Source organism: Podarcis vaucheri (genome assembly GCF_965113315.1).
Source record: "Podarcis vaucheri genome assembly, chromosome: 6".
Taxonomy (NCBI): domain Eukaryota; kingdom Metazoa; phylum Chordata; class Lepidosauria; order Squamata; family Lacertidae; genus Podarcis; species Podarcis vaucheri.
Genome location: NC_138764.1, coordinates 93,335,214 through 93,356,436, shown reverse-complemented (window position 1 = coordinate 93,356,436; position 21,223 = coordinate 93,335,214). Strand labels below are relative to the sequence as shown.

The window sequence follows — 21,223 nt, the reverse complement described above, 5'->3', positions numbered from 1 at the left end:
TCATTGCCAAAGGTTGGCACGCCAACAGCTATGTGCAAGCCTATGCTGCCTTGTCAAGGATAGGAGATGTAGTCCAACTGCATCTGGAAGGCCACACGTCACTCAGCAGCTGTTCACTTTACCTCCATGTCAGGAAGACCTTTCCCCTCTTTCAACTTCTGCATATGAGCTACTAAAAAGCACAGGAGCAGGACAAGCAGAAGGAACAATTTAGCAACCCTATTCACAGGTCTCTGTACTTATCCAAGGAACTAGCAACTTGAACCATCAGAGAGAATCACCCTGCTTACGTTAACATAACTGCTAGTCTCCAGGCCAAGATTTGTTTTCTCTTCCGGCTCACTTCTAATGTATATTAACCAGAACTTCAAGTGTGTTCAAGGGCTTCCAATGGTACTTGCTGTGCTTTTCTCTCTGCATGTAACACAGGCATAAGCAGACATGTTTGCAGCAGGCTGTTTGGTGAAAGCACAGGAGCATATTCTCTGTGGTGGCACCTAGACTTTGGAAGGCCCTCACTTGTGTGGGTCAAGAAGTGAACAGAGTCAGTAGCCAGCTCTAAATGCTTCTTAAAGACACTTAAGTTTATCCCAAGCTTTCATGGCTTCTGATTCCTAACTCATAGAACTTATTTTTTTTCCTTTTGGTGCACTGTTCACTTTTTGTCTATGGCCTACAGTTTTTTTTTTAAAAAAAGTTTTATTTGATTATTGCAATTATATGAATTTTAATTAGATTTTATGCCAATCACTGAAGAGGGTGTGTGTGTGTATGAAGGACCACTGCAATGCCTCCCCAAGAGATTCTGAAAGCTTCTTCTGACCTTACAGTTGCAAAGAGGAAAACAGGGACTGTCTACAAACCTGTAGGAGAAGGAACAGAAGAGGCTTCCTTATACTGAATCAGTCCACCAGTCCATCAAGTTTAGTACTGTCTACAATGACTGGGAGATCCCCAGAGTTTCAGGCAGAAGTTTCTCCCTGAAGATGACAAATATTGAACATGCATGCAAAATGTAATATGCTCTAGCAAACTCTCCTCCCTGTAAGAAGCTTCTTCACAGCTCCCAGAGCTGCCTAATTCTGTCTTCTGCATTCTTAATTCCTGCCCGAGCAAGACTTGAGTAAAGACTTGTTGGTCACCCAAGCACCTATATATTTAGCGATGCCACCTAGGAAACCTGAATCACTTTTCCAGCTCTCACTCCCTTGGAGTCTCAAGCCCTTTTTCTCCTCTTATTATTTATTTACTGCACTGTTTTGCAATTAGGGCAGAAGTACCTGCTGAAGCACTGGTGACATCTGCCTCAAAGGTATGCAACAATCCTAAGCATTCTTACTTAGAGAAGCCAGATTAAATCCATCCTTCTAAAATTGAATGTGTGGGTGCAAATCTAAACAAATATGCATGGCGTAATAATGTTCACTTTGTCTTCTATGTTACAGAGTTGAGTGCTTTTGCTTGCAGTAACGACATGTTTTTGTATACTTTTTTTTACCCCCCAGTAAACAGCAGTTTATTTCTAGCAGAGAACACAGCTTGCATATTATGGAAGTGTATGAGGTCTCACCTATTTAATTTTTATACCTCCCAAAGTTAAAAACAAGGCCTTAAACTAAATTAGAAAAAAATGTACTGTCAATACATGAGAAGGCACTATGACTGCACAAAGTGTCAGTGAAGTATGAATTCCTCTCTACAGCATATCTGCACAGATAAAAGTCACAGTCCATTACTTGATTAACAGCAGAGTAATGGGATTACTTTAGAGTAAGTGGGCTGAGAACTTAGGGAAAGCCTATATCTATATATAAGAAGCAATTTGAGTATAGGGGCTGCTGCACATTATTTCTGCTGCATTGCTCCTCAGCACTAATACATGGCAGGTGCTATCAACTGCCCATCTATAGTCACATAGGACAAACAGGGCAAATATCTATAGAAGAAAATAAATGTGCCAGAAACAACAACACAAAAAACCCCAGTTGTTCAATATCCCAGGAAATTTTATTTCTGTTGCCAAGGTCAAAGTAAAAATAAAAAGGGTGTATACAGCATGGGACTGGAGCTCATTTGCCAGTTTCACTCAACTCAAACAGGCCTTAATCATCATTTAGGGTGGTTGTCTTACTAGAGACGGTCATGAGATCACGAACAAATTAAGCTCTAACCCAGAATTATTGGGTATGCTAGCACCGATCTATGGCCTTCAGGGTCTGAACCTTATTTACTTCAATTGAGTGCCTAATGAGTCATAGAAAGATGGTATCTCCAAGTTCAGTGTGTGTCTATTTTTAATCTCACCTTACACCAACAGTTCCATCACATATTCATTAGATCTGTACGCACACAAGTGTGCCTATATGGACATGCCATGTTTAATGAAGCAGAATTGAGTCCGGACTTGCCTCCACAATTAAACCAGCATTTTCATATTCCTCAGATACATATTATAATGGCTGCTGTCTCACATGCATATGCACTGCTGATGTTTCATCCACATGTTTATAACTGAATTGCAGCTTTCAGTAAAGTGACAACTCTTTTCCTGCAAGGAGACCAAGTATGTGCATGAGACAATTAGACAAAACAATTCACCCTATTTCCAAATACATGTCTAACTGCAACATCATGCATGTACGTTTACTCAGAAGTTCAACTGAATTCAGTTAGAGTTAGTCCCAAATAAGCATGCATGCACTTATTTAGGACTTACTCTTAAGTAAAGGTGGAGTCTGGGAACAGGAGCAACACCACTGCAAGCAGAAACGTTTCTGATCCACTTTATAAATAAGTCTGCTGGTTGCTGCTGTGTAATCTCACCGTATTGTATTACCAGCAGCCCTGTCCATGAAAACATCAGTGTTTGATTTCTAAAGTATAAACCCGGTATAACACCCTGAATCAGAGGCACGTATTAAAAGGCCTCTCTTTAGTTAGGATTCCAAAAACAGCAGATGTTTTTATCTTAACATGCAAAAGGGGAATAAGGAGGAGTCAGCCGTTTACTGTTACACACTGGGCCAAAGGTCTTAGAATTTATTGCTACACAAAGTGAAACCCGTTCCACGCTTTCAGGCAGTTTTTAGGCAGCTGTAAGGTTGCCGCAGGCAGTTAAAAGAAATGTGACTCAACCCCAGCAAGATAAAAATTCCAATTGTCATTCAGCTACCATCAATTGACAACAGATGCCCACGCAGACTTACCTGGGACTCACTGGCCACCGTGGGGCTTCTGAGTAAGCATGCACAGGATTGCGCCCTAAACCCTTAATCTGTTGCAAATGTTAGGCATGCTTGCTTGACTCCTACTGAACTCAATGGGACTTATTTCCGAGTGAACATAATTGGGATCAGGCCGATCAACGCACCCAGCGCTAGCCAGCTACTTTACAAGTGTGACACGTCATGAAGCGCTATTTGTTGCTGCTGTGCTGCTTCTTCACATCCACAGCACACGCTTCCCTGGGGAGCCGACCTCACTGTCCCGACCCCCACCAGCGCGCGATTGTGCAACACCCGTAATTGCATTGACAAGTTTGCAAATGTTTGCTTTTCGTAAGAATCGGGGAGCCTGTCAAGTTTCCCGAGACGGATCTTCTGTGCCTTTCTGCAAACGCAGATCAGCCCCGTCATTGCCGCCGTCAACGAGGGATCCGTGGGCCCCCGCCCAAACCAAGGATCGAGAGATGCTTCCCCCATTGCACCGCGGAGCATCTACAGGCTTAAAACTGGGGGAATATATCCCATTATGATCCCTCTTGGGGCGATCGATCCCTCTTGGCTGCTCCCGCTTCTGAAAGGCTGCTGCGCCCGGCAAGGTTTTGCTTCCCCGGGCATCCAGGGATCGAAGCGGAGGAGCAGCGCCAGGGCCCGAGCAGGCCCCAGCACAGGGGGGGGGGGAGCGCAAATGCAACAAGAAAAACACCCCTCTCTCCGCCTTCTTTTGCACCCGAAGGAGAGAAACGCTTCGAGGGCTCCTCTCGCATCCCCAGCGCCCCGAGCGAGGGAGGATTGCGCAGCAGCAGCAGCCGGGCGATGCCGGCGCCCTGGGGACCCCGGGGAGGCGAAGGCGCGCCCGCCGCGCGCGCGGTTCCCTTCCTCGACCACGAAGGACGTTTCAGCAAGCCCTGCGAGCTGAGCGCGGCCGCCGCCGCTGCTGCTCCTTCTGCCCAACCCCGGCGGCCCCCGGAAAATGGCTGCCGCTGGAGCTGAGCCCTTTTCTGGCAAAGCGGCTGCAGCAGAGCGCGCCGCCGGAGGAGCCACCTTGCCTTTCCGTTTCAGAAAAGGAATAATAATAGTAATAAAATGGGGGGGGGGGAGAGAAACAGGCGGGGGGGGGAGGAAGGGGAAGGCGAGGAAGCGTCGCATGGCTGCTGCATGGGCGGCCGCCCCCTCCCCGCGCCCTCCTTACCTTTGAATTTCAGCTCGTGCTGCGGTTCCAGACTCAAGACCTGCTCGGTTTTCGCCATGTTGTTGCCGCTGCTGCTGCTGCTGCCGCTCCTCCTCCTCGGCGGTGGAGGCACCAAGCAGGGTTGGAGAGGGAACAGCAATATATATATATATTATATGAGATATAGATATATATATATTTATATAAGGTTGCGATTTGGAGGCGGAGGGAAGGAGAAGAATGCACACACGCCAGGGACGCACCCGCGGCTGGTTGGGTAAGAGCTCCTTGCTGAGAGGAGCCTGGGAAGGGAAATAAGCGCGGAGGAGGGAGGTGGCGGCGGCGGCTCCGGTTCTAGGGCGGAGGGAGGCGGGGGCGAGACGCGGCAGCACCCACCGGAGGCTGTTGCACACAGCGAGGGGAATAAGCCGCCGCGCGCGCCGCCCCCAACGCGCACACTCGCTCGCTCGCCGACGCTGCTGCTGCTGCTGCTGCTGCTTCCCTCCCTGGCAAGGAGGCGGGGAGGACGATGCAGCAATGGCAAAGGGGGGGAGGGCGGAGAGGGAAGCTGCAAGCTGACGTCTCCACCCGGCACGGGCGGAGTGAGGGGGGGGGCGGCGGCAGCAAGAGGCAAACCCAGCGCTTGGGGAGGCGAAAGGAACGGCGCGCGTCATGCTGGGCGGGGCTTGAAAGGGAGCCGGGAGGAGGCGAGGGCGCACGCGCCGCGGAGGAAGCGCGCAAGGAGCCGCGCGGGGGGGGGGGGGGAGAGGCGCAGAGGGTCCAGCTGGCATTCGAGTAAATGAGCATAAGTATTGCATACTTTGGGTTTTGTTACATACTCTCGACAATAGGGTGGCGTCCTATGCCATTATTATTATTATTATTATTATTATTAAAAACTGCTCCTTTTCCCTTATCCAAGAGCCCGTATAGAGTCTTTAAGTGGATGGTTTTCCAAGTAGTGATGTATGGAAGTGAGAGCTGGACCATAAAGAAGGCTGATCGCTGAAGAATTGATGCTTTTGAATTATGGTGCTGGAGGAGACTCTTGAGAGTCCCATGGACTGCAAGAAGATCCAACCTATCCATTCTTAAGGAAATCAGCCCTGAGGACAGATCCTGAAGCTGAGGCTCCAATAACTTTGGCCACCTCGTGGGAAGAGAAGACTCCCTGGAAAGACCCTGATGTTGGGAAAGATGGAGGGCACAAGGAGAAGGGGACGACAGAGGACGAGATGGTTGGACAGTGTTCTCGAAGCTACCAGCATGAGTTTGACCAAACTGCAGGAGGCAGTGGAAGACAGGAGTGCCTGGCGTGCTCTGGTCCATGGGGTCACAAAGACTCGGACATGACTAAACAACAACAACAACAACCTATTGGTAGGAGAAAATAACAGGCCAACCAGAGACTATTGAGAAGCAAAGCAACTAGTAAGTCAGTTCTTTATTAAACTGTCCCCACTTACCACATGCAGGAGGAAGAAGAGACCCAGAACAATGCTGGGCAAGCCCTTGCATAGACTTTTGCAGTGCTTTTCACACACACACACACACACACACACACACACGTTTGGGGTACTCTAATTTTTCTACTCATAAACCGCTTCTGGCGCAACAGGACACCGTGGCGGAAACCAGAGCACATGGAAACGCTGTTTACCTTCCTGCTGGAGCGGTACCTATTTATCTACTTGCACTGGTGTACTTTCGAACTGCTAGGTTGGCAGGAGCTGGGACAGAGCAACGGGAGCTCACCCCGTCATGGGGATTCGAACCGGCGACCTTCCGATTGGCAAGCCCAAGAGGCGCTGTGGTCTAACCAGCATTTCGAATTGTGCCTGGAAATGGGTCCGTAGCTAGTGAAGCTGTTTCAACAAGGGAGTGACATGCTCTCTGTAATTGGCCCCAGTCTCCATTCTGGCTGCAGGATTCTGGATCAGCTGAAGCTTCCAAACACATCACATAGATGTAGCAAAGGCATGTGACACCATGGCCAGATCCTGCATCCCAAGGAGCTGGTGCAGTAAAGCGCTGTGCAAACTGGTGGAATAGTGATGATGATAGTATCACAGAAGCAACTTTGCCTTAAACATTTTTCCTCACCCCCCAAAAAAAACCTTTGAAGTTTCGGGCCTTACCTAGGAGATGAACTGGAGTCTTAAATCATAGTATATTAAATGAAATAGAAAATACCATTTACAACAAGGCGCCATGCTCCTTGTTCTATTCAGAAGGAAAGCAATATATTTTATTCCTTCCATCTCGTGGCAGCTTTATCACACCCATTTATTTCCCTGCCTAGTTTGGCAGAGGAGAGGTTGCAAAACCAGATTCTTAGAATGATTTGGGTTTTCCTTGTTTCCTAAATGAGTGGCCATTACTGGTGAAGTTAATTACAGTGTCCCGTCGCCATTTCCTGTAGGAACAAACTCGGAAGTTTGCCTATCAGGTTGGAAGCGAAATTGGGCCAGTGGTTTCTGTATTCTCAGAGGAACGATTTGGGGGGACCCCCCTGAACCCTAGAATTTAATAAATGGTAGGGTTTTCATTATTTGGGATGCGAAGGGAGAAATACAAGCTGCATGGGTATTCCTTGGCTAGCCTATGCAAAGCAACCTGGCCAAGCTAGGGCCATTAAGAAACAACAGAGGGCTGTTGAGAGCTTGCCAGGGCAACTGGTTCTGAGGTGACAGGAAAAGAGAGTTTTTAGCAAGGGTTGCTGGGAAGAAGAAAGACTGGAATCTAGGGATATTCTGGGGTCAAATCAGAAGCCAGGATGACTTTTCAGAATTCACGCACTGTTTCTGGCAAATCAGAACCCTTGGAGGGTATGCTACAGACTGCCTGAAGCCCTGAACCAAAGCACAATACAGTGGTACCTCGGGTTAAGTACTTAATTCGTTCCGGAGGTCCGTTCCGGAGGTCGTTCCGTACTTAACCTGAAACTGTTCTTAACCTGAAGCACCACTTTAGCTAATGGAGCCTCCTGCTGCTGCCGCGCCGCCAGAGCACAATTTCTGTTCTCATCCTGAAGCAAAGTTCTTAACCTGAAGCAATATTTTTGGGTTAGCGGAGTCTGTAACCTGAAGCATATGTAACCTGAAGCGTATGTAACCTGAGGTACCACTGTACTGTGGAGACGTGCTGCAAGCTTATGTTGCAGAGCCCACGTCGTAAATAAACCTCAGATTTTAACCAAGGTCTAGAAGACTATTTAATTTTCTAGTGCAATGTGATGTATAAAAATAGCTACTGGTCTTAAAAACATTTGAATGCAACTGGGCTCATTTAGTATGGGAGCCATGTTTTTCCAGAACTGGCTGCAAACAGAATTAAAGCAGTGATTTCATATGGCACATAATGTAAGTGCGATGTTACTCATCCGTGCCCAGCCCCATGGCTCAGAAACATCCTGTTACAGGTCTTCCTTCCCCTCCTCCAGAGAGATTTATTATTGTTATTATGCTGGCCTTTGGAATTACAAACACACTTGTGTGACGCTGTGACCTGGCAAGTGCTCCCTCCCTACGTCCAGGATGTTAGCGTGACACAAAAATCACTGTGGGAAGGGCAAACAATTTCCCTGATAAAATCGAACAGTTCATAAAGCAGTTGTCACAGGAAAAGCTTGAAGCACACCATCTGATGGGGGAAATTTCTCACATACCCTCCAACATATCCCTGATGAAAATAGTGACGTCCCATTCCATAATTTTAGTATTTATATGCCAGACATCTTACCATAGCTGTCAACTTACAGATTTGAAAATAAGGGACCAGCAGCCTCAAAAATAAGGGATCAGCAGCCAAAATAAGGGATTTTTTGGGCACAGGTATGTTCAACCTCTGAGCCCCTCCAAGCCAAAGGCAGAAAGCCCAGCCAGCCCAGCAGCCAAAAGAAGCCTCAAGCGGTGGTTCCCACAGCGCAGCAACCCGGCCAAGGGGCTGCAGCAAGGAAAACTACCGTCACCTCTCCGCTGGGAAGCACTGAGCAAAGGCGAGTCCCCAGGCAACGCGGCCGATTTGATCGCCACAAGGCATGCAAGCTCCACCCCCCAGTCGTTCTTAGACTCCTTATTGGGTGAGCAACACAGCCAAGCAACACAGTTGGAGCCTCCCTCCTCCCTGGCCGGCAAGAAGGGAGGGAGAGGAGCTGCTTCCTTTGAAACCCGGGAAATTTAAGGGACATAATCAATAAGGGACAGCAGCGGGACACGGCGCTGGGATAAGGGACTTTCCCGCCAAATAAGGGACGGTTGACAGCTATGCATCTTACTGGGTTGCCCCAGCAATTCTGGGCAGCTTCCAACATATATAGAAACATAATAAAACATTTTTAAAAACCTTCCCTATACAGGACTGCCTTCAGACGGCTGCGGTGTGTGTGTGTGTGTGTGTGTGTCAGAGTCAGATAACTCCATACCCTCCAACATTTCTCGAATGGAAATAGGGACGTCCTGAGGAAAAGTTGGATGTTCCAGGTTGAAATCAGAAACAGGGACTGCTTCTCTAAATCAGGGATGTCCCTGGAAAATAGGGACACTTGGAGGGTCTGTTCTTTCCGCTCAGGGTGCCCTCTGCCTGCCCCATATCTGGTGCGTCACGCAGGGCTGGACCCAGCTGTGGTAGCTTCTCCAGCAGCTGTTCTAAGCTGCCCAAGGGAGGCGACCGGCATCAGCCTCCTAACCATAGATACTCATTTGCCATGGGCTTTAGGAAACATTAACATTTTTTGTGTGCTAAATATCAGACTCTGATCAGGCATTACTTTAAGGCAGGGGTGCCCAAACATTTTTCAAAGAGTGCCATAAGTAGTGAACATGTGTGAGAGCTGATCAAAGTTGTTAGGATTGAAGTTGTTGAGCTTTTTTTTTACAATTTTACCCCAAGTTGTTGATCTTTTTCTAGCATTTTACCCCAGGACATATACTGCCACAGGGGCCGGATTTAATCGACCAGCAGGCCGGATTAGGCCCCCAAAATGGACTTTGGACATGCCTGCTTTAATACTAATAAAAAAAAAATTATTTATATCCCACCCTCCCCAGTTGAAGCCGGGCTCAAAGTGGCTAACAACAGTAAAATGATAAAACATTCTAAAATCATTTCATTATAAAATTACAGTGGTACCTCAGGCTAAGAGCTTAATTTGTTCCAGAGGTCCGTACTTAACCTGAAACCTTTTCTAACCTGAAGCACCACTTTAGCTAATGGGCCCTCCTGCTGCCGCTGCGCCGCTGGAGCCCGATTTCTGTTCTCATCCTGAAGCAAAGTTCTTAACCTGAAGCCCTATTTCTGGGTTAGCAGAGTCTGTAACCTGAAGCGTATGTAACCTGAAGCGTATGTACCCTGAGGTACCACTGTAATTCAAAACAAATTAAGGCAGAACCCAGGTGATAGTCTGTTAATAGCAGTCAGATAGTAGACCCACAACACTATTTTAAAAATCTAGCTTTGAAAAAAATTCAACATTCTCTGCTACCCAAGAACCTCCCTTGCATTATTTTGACTTGTGATTATATTTCCTGGGACCTCTTTCCAGCATGAAAATAAAACATACCTGATTTTATCTACCACACGACAGCAGTCTTTCCACTGCTGAATGTCTTCCATTCGTTTCAGTAGTTCAAGGGTCCCTCAGGATCAAGGAAATGAATGGTGGTTGCACAGCTGTTTTGATCAATAAATCCTGCCCCCACCCCCACAACACACCATGACAAAATTGGACTTTTCATTGCTCTTCAAGCCAGAAAGCTGCCGTTCTACAACACTGGATATTTATTGCTTTGTAATGCAAGTAGAGAACTTGTTCTGGAAAGCAACGAGATATTAACAGGACAGTTGTTTCTGCGATGAAGCAGTTTGGAAGAATGTTTGATGGCTCCTTGCAGAACAAATGCCGACTTAATGAAATTGTCAACGGGACACATTTCTACTGGATACCCTTTGGTTTGATTGTCATCCCTCAAGGCATTCGGCTTTATTGGTGTGGGAGCTGTTCACTTCTAATAATATTTTATAGCCAGGTCCTAAGATCTGCTGGGCCAGCAATCTGTGCCTGAGATGGGGATGTAGGATGCACTGCTGAAATATTTCAAGCAACATAATACTTTGCAAACAAATATTTTAAGCCTATCACTATACAGTAGTTTAAAATAAAAAATATTATGGTTTACTAAAAACTTTCCGCGGTGCATGCTGTAAATAAAGTTATCTAATCTAGTCTTCTATACTCTATACCATTACAGTGGTACCTCAGGTTAAGTACTTAATTGGTTACGGAAGTCTGTTCTTAACCTGAAGCGTTCTTAACCTGAAGCGTTCTTAACCTGAAGCGGACTTTCCCATTGAAAGTAATGGAAAGTGGATTGATCCGTTCCAGACGATGAAAAACACCCCCTAAAACAGCAATTTAACACTAATTTTACTGTTTCACGAGACCATTGATCCATAAAATGAAGGCAATAATCAATGTACTGCACTATAAAATAAATAAGACAGTATTTTAGATGAAAAAAATTAACGTATTTCTTTTCTTACGTGCACTCACTGTGTGGAGGGGGCTCAGGGTCCTCTTCCACAATCACAATCGGCTTGGCTCCTAGCATTCGTGGAGGCCTCAGAGAGCTCCTGCGGCTGGAGCCCAGTTGCAGAGCCTCTGCAGGCCCCATGGATGTTGGGGCTCGGCTCCTGGCATTTGCGGAGCCCTGCAGGCACCGTGGATGTCTGGGCCTGGTTCCCTGCATTCGCGGAGGCCTCAGAGACGGAGGCCTCTATAGGCCCCGCCGATGTCCAGGTTTGCCTCCAGGCAGCGGCGAGGCCTCCGAGAGCTTGGACAACTTACTTCCGGGTTACAATCGTTCGTAACCCGAAAAAACATAAATTGAAGCGTTCGTAACCCGAGGTACCACTGTACATGCTAGTGGCCAAGAAACCAAAGCTTGGGCTCTGAAGAGGACACACAATCTACTCTTTTCACACAAGACACTGAGGGCATCAAGGGCTAGTCTCTGAGACTGGATTATGAGGAGTGCTGGGAGATTCCAGACGGAGAACACCGCCCCCCCCCCATGGAAGTCCCAGAGGAGGAAGGCTCAGAGCCAGGTGGACACTGAGGACAGGTCAGAGGATGAATTGGGGGCAGAATGGTTGGATGCTGCAGAAGCAACAGGCTTGAGTGAGAGAGAAGAGCCAGAGGCAGGAAACAGTTCAGACTCAGGACATGAAGCTGGGAAGGAAGGGACACAGAGCTTGCCTTTCTGACTGTAGTAAGTTCCCCTCCCCACATGTCTCCAAGACATGAAGAATCTTGCGTGTAGCAGAACAAAAGGCTCAGATGGTTCCTCCCAGGTGTAGCTTAAGGCTGCTGTGGAGACTTAGCAGGAAGTAGGAGCCACAGATATCATCCGTCCTGGCAACTGTATTATTGGGGGGCCAGCCTTGCCTTGAGGCTTCTCTGCTTGTATGCTGTTTTCTTGAATAAAGAATCCAGGAAGAACTTTCTGACAGCAAGAGCTGTTTGATAGTGGAAAGGTATCCCTTAGGAAGTTGTGGACTCTCCTTCCTTGGAGGTTTATAAGCAGAGGTAGGATGGCCATCTGTCATGGTTGCTTTAGTTGAGATTCCTGCATTGCAGGGGGCTGGACTAGATGACCCTTAGGTCCCTTCCAACTCAACAATTCTATGGTTTTTCATATGGAAATTCCAGAGAAGCAGACATGTTAGCTAAATGCTCAGCTGAATGACAAGACAAGTATTATTACTGGTTGTTATCAACCACCTCCACTAGCCTGACTGTTACCACTGATTTCATCAAGAGATGGCAACTATATGGTTGTGGCAAACACAGATCCACCCTCCCGAAAGAATGGTGGCTGATTAATGCCTTGAGGTCACTTATATGGATATCTGTGTCCATGTATCACTCTTATCAGTGACTGCCTGTGATATCAAGACTATAGACTCTCAGGTATTTGGATTCAAGGCAGGATAATCAATCATTTACCACTGGGGAAGTTTATACACTTTCGCCTCTGAACTGAAGCCTTTTAGAGGGTCTCTAAATCAAATCTGAAACATTCAGCAGGAATAGAGACAATCACCAAGCCACTGGTTGTTTGCGGCTGTTGTCAGATTCAGCTTGCATCTTTGGTTTAAAGAATTCAACTTGCATCTTTGGTTTAAAGAATTAACATATTATGATGATCTGCAATCTAATGCAGCTCCCCCGCCCCATGGAAGAATTTTGCAGACACAAAATCAAGCTGCATCCGGGGGGGGCGGCGTTATACACAACTAACTGGGTAGTAATAATAAATTTGTAGCCCACCCATCTGACTGGGTTGCCCCAGCCACTCTGAGCACTCAAAGGACTTGGACAACCATTTGTAAAATTTTATAAGGGTTGTGTGCATTTTGTGTGTGTGTGTGTGTGTTTTACAGTACTTCTCTTCCTATTGTAAATTTTTGGGGTCACAGCTTTAATCCTATATGAGGTGGGCATAAAGAAACAGGTTAGGGACACTTCATTGTGATTCCTTTCCAATTCCATACAGAAAGTTGTCTAATTTCTTCTTTTTATTAAGTAAACGACACAGGCTCCAACTGCACAAGCAGCAGACAAAAGCAAACCTCCTGCCTATCTTGCATATCCGCCAACATTTCTCTGATGAAAATAGGGGTGTCCTGTTCCATTATTATTATTATTATTATTATTATTATTATTATTATTATTATTATTATTATTATTACTATCATCATCATCATCTTACCCATCTGATTGGGTTGCCACAGCCACTCTGGGCAGCTTCCAACATATATAAAAACATAATTAAACATAAAAAACATATTTCCCTGTACAGGGCTGCCTTCAGACGCCTTCTAAAGTTTGTATAGTTACAGTACTTACATCCTTGGCTTGGGAGTCGCATAACCCCATACACTCCAACATTTCGCCGATAAAATAGGGATGTCCTAAGGAAAAGTGGAACATTCCAGGATCAAATCAGAAACCGGGATGGCTTCTGTAAATCTGGGAATGCCCCTGGAAAATAGGGACACGTGGAGGGTCTGATCCTGGCAAATTCCAAAAGCAACAGCTGAATTTCAGGAGGGTTGGAAGGTAGCAGAATAACCCCAGATTAAGCAAAACAAGGTTCAAAAAGGAGCTGACACTTACCTAGCTAGGGTCCTCTCCAGTGAGACGAGTTGCTCAAATGGAATACCATATCCTGGAGCCTTTATAAAGTCCGATGGAGCCAGATTGGTGTTTTGGGCCAGCTGACTTGGGATGCAAGCTTTGTGTCCATCTCAGGGTGGGGGGGGGTGGATTGGATGGACGTGACCCTCTACCTTGCTCTGCTGGCCTGGGCTCATTGACACAGAGATCCTCATTCCACCTGCCAAGTGTCTGGGCATGGGGAGTATCGCTAGCAGTAGCCCATTGAAATCCCCAAAATGGGGTGTTCCAAGGGAGTAGAAGTGAGGCAGCTGGATTCTCACTCTCTTAATAAGCAAGGTTAGAATCAAACAACTGTGCCATAGAATAGAATCATGGAGTTGGAAGTTCCTCCCCTCTATCATCTCCAGGCCAGAACTGTGTTGTTTGGATCAAGCTAAAAAGCTGTTAACTCTGTACTTTCTAAAACTGCTCAGATAGTTGTATTTCCCCCAGTAAGCATCTCACAAAGATGTGAAATTTTGGTGTACTCAGCATATACTGCTGGGGACTATATATGTTGCTATGTCAGTGTAGAAGGAAATGGAGTAGGTCACAGACCTTTAAAAGCAAGTAAATCACAGCGTGAACCCAGCATTCTGAAATGCTTGGCTGTAAAGTACATTGCTGCTGGCACTGGCCATAAAGCATCATATTCTTCGGTCTGACACCCTATGTGAATCACAAACATCTTCATACGGGTTCATCTGACTTCAGGCTGAAAGGGAAGACATTGTATGCCTGCTAAAGGGGGGAAAAGCCAATAGGGATAATAAAATTGCACAGGCTTTGGATGGAGGCGATGCAATGCAACGACCTTAAATGAGTGTGGAGATTTACTTTTTGCAATGCATTTATAGAGCACCATTATTTTTCTTGAATGCACAAGAATGGTGAGTTTTGTAGTCTTGTTTCTGAAAGGGGGAGGGAACAGCCCTACCTTTGCTTCCCTGCGGAATGAAATAATGAACGCAGAAAAGATCTTTCTAAGACAGAAGGCCAAGATACTAAATTCTGGCACCAAATCAATCATGATAAAGCCATTGGGAACAGAAATGCCACCTTTCAATTTTAGTTTTTTGTTGCAAGGAAGCTTATAACAAGATAAAGAAGAAGAAGAAGAAGAGTTTGGATTTGATATCCCGCCTTTCACTCCCCTTCAGGAGTCTCAAAGCGGCTAACATTCTCCTTTCCCTTCCTCCCCCACAACAAACACTCTGTGAGGTGAGTGGGGCTGAGAGACTTCACAGAAGTGTGACTGGCCCAAGGTCACCCAGCAGCTGCATGTGGAGGAGCGGAGACACAAACCCGGTTTCCCAGATTACGTGACTACCGCTCTTAACCACTACACCACACTACACCAAAATTAAGTAATTTTGTTTAGTTTACTGGCCCATCATAACCTTTAAGACAAGATACCAACGGAGCATAAAGCCCGTTCAAATTGCAGTTTTAAATTCACATTCTGAATAAAAGCCAGATCGAACAGTTCAGTGTTGCTGAGACTTGGATTTTCACTCATTCATTCATTCATTCATTCATGCATTCAATAACAGAGTTGAAATCTTTGATTTTCACTGTAAATATAGCATGGAGCAGAAGGACAAATTGATTTCACCTTCAGTTCTGATCAGATTTGGACTTCTCTGCAACCAAAATTAATAATAAAAAAACAAGGGAGCTGCTTTCATAGATCAGTATTTGGATACTTGAATACTTTTTCAGCATTTAGTTTATAGTACAGGTCAGCCTTTTGCAATCTTGGGTCCCCAAATGTTGTCGTACTACAATTCTCATCATCTCTAGCTAGCAGGACCAGTGGTCAGGAGTGATGGGAGTTGTAGTCCAACATCAGGGGACCCAAGGTTGATAAAGACTGGGATATATTAACATGGAACATATAGCCTCTTGTGAATGGCACAATACCTGGTCTGATCATTGCCCACAATTTGTTAGGCAAGCTTAAGAAAATGTCCAGTTAAGAGAGTTACTGTAACATTAACTATAAAGACTCATGTCTTTGTATCGCTTGGGAATGCTAATGCAAGGCAGAAAGCGGAAAAGGGTCATTTAAATATAAAATGTAATGCCAGCCTATGAAGCTTTCTAATTTGGTTTATTTACATACATTGGAATTGCAAATATTCATGATAGTAATTGTGAAAATGGAAACTATTTCTTAATGTCTAAACAACGGAAAACACTGAAATCAAAGTGGCATGTGTTACAAACAGACAATTTATTAAATCAATTACACCTTTATTTTGCACAATACATCCAGCTTGTGATTTAGCATGTTGTTGTGCTGCAAGAGTACATTTGTTCACTGGAAGTAGCACAAATGGGCAAACAGGTATGGTTCAACAGGTGAAGCGGTCAAATTATGTGAACTGACCCCTGCCTCCCCCCAAATGATGTCCTTTATTATGTGTTAGAACCATTTTGATTTCAAACAGCTAGATATATTTGAACAATTAAAAAACAACAACACAAAAAAAAATTGTTTAAGCTGAAACAAGGCTGTTTACTATGTTAAAACAATGACTCCTTAACAAAAGTATAAGTACAAAAAGGAATGAACAAAACCCCTACAAATACCATGAGATTTAAGTTATGAAACCCCACAATATCAGCCTTTACAAACCAACAATACAGACACACTTTTCACATAATCTTAGGACCAGCCCAAGAGCATTTAAAAAAAGAAAAAGAAAAAAGAAATCAAGTCTTCGGACTTTCATATGCTTGGCTAATAAAGATTATTGTTTTACCAGTTCTGTATCGGGCTACATTTCATGCAAAGAAATAACAGGCACAATCCCTTGCAATGTCCAATATGTTTGGTGCAAGCCTCACCAAAAGAAAATCTGGAATTCAGCACCCCTGGAGTCCAGCAACCCCTGTGTGGAGCTCTGTTCATGTTCCGGCTCATCTTTGCATGCATTTACTTCTAGACGAGGCTGCCTTAACACCCTTGAATTAGGTTTATATTAATCTAAGTGGTGTTTATGCAGGAGACAAACCCCGTGACTTATAACCTTTCCAAAGTTTAGGAGTGCTAGGAATGCTGTCTGCAACTGAAAGGTTGTTGCTGTTTTTTAAGAGTAAAGTAAGAACATTACAATCTGATTAATTTGTGCTTACCCAAAAGCAAAAGGTAAACTTAAAATAGGAGTTGGAGGGTGACTATGCTGCAAGACTATTTCAGGGATGGCAAAGCTCAGCCTTGCTTTGCTCTCACCTTGAGTGTCTTTGCCAGGATGGAATGTGTCTTTCAATGCGTTTATATACAATTTGCTTGTCTGGATGGAGCACAGAGGGGAGTGTGTGTCTGTAGAAATTCGTCTATTGTACTAAGGTAGAACTTACATCTGCTGCTCTGTCCACTTTTGCCTCTGGCCCTGCTGACCACTGGCATGTGGTCCTCAGAACTGGCATATGATCCTCAAAAGGTTTGCCCTCCCTTGCTGAACCTGACAATACATACAGTCTTCTTCTTAGGAACACGTTTAACAGTTCGCCCCGCAATCAGTTCAATTGCTCCACTGATCTTATGGTCCAGCTGACGGAGTCTTTGGATCTACCTCCTAAATGTGCACTGGCATTGCCAACAGACACCCACCACAACCAGACACCACATTAGACATGGGGGGCGCGGAGGGGAGAGAGGTTTCACTTGCCAAATCTTGGGAGGCTAGAGGGTTTACAGACAATTGGAGAAGAGCCTGAAAGCTACGGTCCTGAGAGATCGGCATTGGCTCCCAGTATGTTTCCGAGCACAATTCAAAGTGTCGGTGCTGACCTTTAAAGCCCTAAACCGCCTCGGCTCAGGATCCCTGAAGGAGCGTCTCCACCTCCATTGTTCTACCCGGACACTGAGATCCAGCACCGAGGGCCTTCTGGCGGTTCGCTCATTGCGAGAACTGAGGTTACAGGGAACCAGACAGCAGGCCTTCTTGGTAGTGGCACCCACCCTGTGGAACGCCCCCCCATCAGATGTGAAGGAAATAAGCAGCTATCCTATTTTTAAAAGACATCTGAAGGCAGCCCTGTTTTTAATATTTAATGCTGTATTGTTTTGGAGCCACCCAGAGTGGCTGGGGAAACTCAGCCAGATGGGCAGGGTATAAATAATAAATTATTATTATTATTATAAATTATTATGGTGCACTCCTGCCTGCTTCTCCTGCTCTGTCCTGCTACCAACTCCCCAGCTGAGCAAACATGAAGCAAAAGTCACCCCCAAGACATAAGGGATATATGTGTCATGCGCTGCAGTACGTATTAGGACGGCACTGTCTCATACTTAGCATTTCAATGAAGTATAAACACAATTGCTCCTTTCTCTACCCTCTATGGACTGATCAACAACTGCTTCTCTTCTTCCTGGTGTCTTTTCAGTTCTGAGAATTCTCACATATCCCCTTAACCCACTTCCTTAAACGTCTCTTCTCCAAGTATACCCAGTTCCCTTCGCTTGTTTTATCTTCTAGAAGAAGCTCATAGCTCTTCTCCGAATTCCTTTCCAGCTGCACAACTTTCTTCCTGATCTACAATAGCCAGAACTGAGCATCAAGGTTTCAGGTGAAATTAGAGGCAACACCAAGTTGATTGGTACTTCCTGGTTATTTGAACCACTCATTAAGACAACCCAAAATGCCACTGTGCCTTCATATTACAGCACCACACTGGACACAACTGATGTTTTGTTTGATTCTTCCTGCAAGCCTGAGATATCACTGATGTGTTGCTGCCTCCAGATTTGTCCCCCATTTTATACACTGCCCCCCACTACATAGTCAAAATAAAAAAAATCCTTCTGTGTATCTGTGTATCTGAAGAAGTGTGCATGCACACGAAAGCTCATACCAAGAACTAACTTAGTTGGTCTTTAAGGTGCTACTGGAAGGATTTTTTTTATTTTGACTATGGCAGACCAACACGGCTACCTATCTGTAACTGCCCCACTACATAGTTTTTCCTGAAGGTAAGTCAGTCAAAATAAAGCAGGGGTTTTTTTGTACCAGTATATCACCAACTATGCTTTCCTAGCAAACTGCCTCCCCAATTGTTGGATTAATATAATCTCAGGTTTAATGGTCTAAAACAGAATATCCTCCACCTTGGATGCCCAGATGTGCTTGAACTACAACTCTCATCATCCCTAACTAGTGGCTAGGAATGATGGGAGTTGTAGTCAAACAACATTTAGGGACTGAAGGTTGATAAAGGCTGGTTTAAAGCATCTAACTCCACTGGAATTTAAATACATATTTGCATTTAATATTCAAGTTTTCTAAAAATGCAAGTAGCATTGGGGTGGGGTAGAATCCTCTATTGGAACAAATAGAGGGGATTTATTCCAAATGCAAATATTAATTTCAGAGCAGAGATTTTCTTCAGGACCTCAACAGGGGAAGAAAGGGTAAAATTCCCCTTCTATACCTGTTACAATCCTTATAATTACCAGCCCTCAGCTGATGCCATTTGCATTTTAAGAAACTGCACATTAGCTGCAAAGATGCATTTAAATCCATGCCTAGTTTGGTCCTAAGGCATGGAAGTTTATTCAAAGTGGAAATGTATTTTATAGAAAGGCACAGTTTTGAGTGCAGCTGCTCCTGTTAAACATTAAATAATAGAATCATAGAAGTGAGTTGGAAGTGACCCTGCAATGCAAGAATCTCAGTTAAAATCTGCTTAGAAACTTCCAATGAAGGAGAGTCCACAACCTCCCAAGTCCGTTCCACCGTGAATAGCTCTTACCTACATGATTACTACAACCATTTTATTTTACAAATACATTTCTGTCAAGACAAGCGCTTCTCGAGTAGAGAGATGGCCTTCTCCCTACTTCCATTAACAAGGTAGAAGGTCAAATTACTAAGGCTGTGCCCAGAAAGCAGCTTCATGTGTTGATTATTGAGCAATAGGGTGCTGAACCAGAACAGCAAGAACAGTACCAGAAAAGTGATACTACTATTGGACAAACCTCCCCTGCAGTCCAACAACCTATTTGTATAGTGCTATCCATATGAAGTCTTACCGAACCCCTCTGAATTGCCACCAGCATTCCTGACACTTGCAAACTTTTCCATTTCGAAGCACCCTTTATTAATGAAGTTGTGTTGGGACACATGCAACAATGTATTAGGACTCTTTTACTCCTGTCCCCTACTAGAACAACAAAAAAGTGAGCCAATTTATTCTACAGTACCTTAAAACGTTATACCTGCCACAGCCAGTTTTCATCCGAATTTGAAACAGCAAAGTTTGTCGTGGGAGACACACAAAACCTCCGAGACGACAGAAAATATGGTGGTTATAGCATATTGCCTTCTCAAAGCTGAGAAAAGCATTGCATGTCAGGTCTAAACTTACATGTGGGCTTTTGCAGCTGTGTACATATCTTGGGCAACTACAACCAACCATGGGGTCATTAAGTGAACTAAGGAAGGTCCATAGGTCACTGATGCTGGTTAGCTCAGTTGGTTAGAGTGTGGCGCTAATAAGGCCAAGGCCACAGGTTTGATTCCTGCATGGTGCATATGCCTGCTTTGAAGGGTGATGGACCAGATGAGCTCTTCCAATTCTCTTCCAATTGGATCTCTTCCAATTCTAGGATTCTACCATTCTATCATACAGCACATGAACACTCTGAGACCCTGGAACTTCTAGCTAAAGGATCTTTGGAAATATCTCAGGCCTTGGGAAGGACCTCTGCCAGAGATTTTGGAGAGCTGCCATCACAGTAAGTAACAATGGGCAAGGTTAGGGATGTGGCCCTACAGATGATTTTGGATTGCAACTACCAGTATGGCCATTGGTTCCCCATTTCTGGGCTAGATAGATAAATAGTCCAGCAGAATAGCCGCTGCTTTTTACCAGTTGACTATTCGTCCATCTACCTCAGTAAAAAGGCATCACCTCCTTCTTACCTCATCACTTTGTTATCTGGAGCCTTTTGCGTGCATATATGGCTAGCATGTTTTGCAATCTTTGTGCAGGCTTCAAATCCTATACAACAAACTTGAGCAGATTTTGTTTTCCTCATCCCCCCCCCCAGCTACATTTCTGTATGCAACAGTGCTTTTGCTATGTAGTCAGAAAACATGCAGGTGGGAATGAGATGTGAATATCAATATCATTATGTTATCTTCAGGGTATTTTATGCCAGGCTTTTAAATAGCTTGGTTCCGGATGCATGGTTCTATAGCATGAAAAATTGAATATAGTTATATATGGATCCAGGAAGAAAGAGAATGAGAATGCCCTATTGGTGATTTCAGATGAGAAAAATCAATTGCAGGCATTTATTTAGTGCTCCGTTCTTGCTACTCCCAAGCAAGAAAATGAATTATGATCAAATTTTGGAAGTTTCTAAGCACAAGCAAGGAGAGCTTGACATTACACAATAACATCAATACAAGGGAGATTATTTTTTTTAAGTGACCGCACAAAAGCCAGCCAGTTGACAAATTATTTGCTGGGATAGTTCTTAAATTTTGTTTAGCCCGGCTTGCTGCTATTTATAAAGTGAAACTACAGACAAGGGAGTGGCAGGTTGTGCAGTTCAAATGGCAGCATGCCTGCTGTAAATCAGCAATTCCCCCC

The 21,223-nt window shown here is 44.9% G+C and overlaps 1 protein-coding gene across 2 annotated transcripts in view; it reads right to left on the bottom strand.

The window, feature by feature from the left end:
• Positions 1 to 21,223, bottom strand: part of VAPB (VAMP associated protein B and C) — a 78,866-nt gene that overhangs the window by 38,161 nt on the left and 19,482 nt on the right. The window contains exon 2 of one of the 2 annotated variants that reach the window (XM_082226491.1): positions 4,414 to 4,492. In XM_082226491.1, coding sequence (XP_082082617.1) covers positions 4,414 to 4,471 — 58 coding nt within the window. In that variant the 5' untranslated portion in view covers positions 4,472 to 4,492. Of the gene's footprint in view, positions 1 to 4,413; positions 4,893 to 21,223 lie in introns of those variants that run through there. The other variant, XM_082226490.1, reaches the window with a different exon arrangement.